This window comes from Carlito syrichta, unplaced genomic scaffold, assembly GCF_000164805.1.
Source record: "Carlito syrichta isolate Samal-C Ts95f unplaced genomic scaffold, Tarsius_syrichta-2.0.1 Scaffold145758, whole genome shotgun sequence".
NCBI lineage: Eukaryota > Metazoa > Chordata > Mammalia > Primates > Tarsiidae > Carlito > Carlito syrichta.
In genome coordinates, this window is record NW_007089854.1 from 1 (window position 1) to 457 (window position 457).

Sequence of the window (457 nt, forward strand, 5' to 3'; positions counted from 1 at the left end):
TGGTAGCCGGCCACCCCCGCGCCGTGCCGCTCCTCCAGCTCCAGGATCTGGCGCTCCAGGGACTCGTTGGCCCCGCGCAGGCCCTCGATCTCGACGGTGCGCGCCTGCAGCTGGCGCCGGCACTCGTGGACCTCCTCGCGGCTGGCGCGGACGGCCTCGGTGCTGCGCGCCGCCTGCTCGTTCAGGTTGGCGAACTTGGACTTGTACCACTCCTCGGCCGACTGCAGGTTCTTGGCGGCCAGCGACTCGTACTGCGCGCGGATCTCCCGCAGCGCCGAGCTCAGGTCCGGCTTGGGGGCCGCCACGTCCACCTCGGCCGCCGCCTGCGCCGACGCCTGCAGCGTGGCCAGCAGCTCGGCCACCTCCTCGTCGTGCACCTGGCGCACGAAGGCCAGCTCGTCCAGCAGCGCCTCCACCTTCTTCTCCAGGTCCAGGCGCGCCAGCGTGGCGCCGTCCG

The 457-nt window shown here is 73.3% G+C and overlaps 1 protein-coding gene across 1 annotated transcript; it reads right to left on the bottom strand.

The window, feature by feature from the left end:
• Positions 1-7: 7 nt before the first annotated feature.
• On the bottom strand, positions 8-452 carry LOC110594844 (alpha-internexin-like; the record flags this gene model as incomplete). The annotated part of the gene is made up of 1 exon (XM_021708751.1): positions 8-452. A coding segment is annotated over one exon (445 nt), but the record flags the coding sequence as incomplete, so codon positions are not given.
• Positions 453-457: the final 5 nt, after the last annotated feature.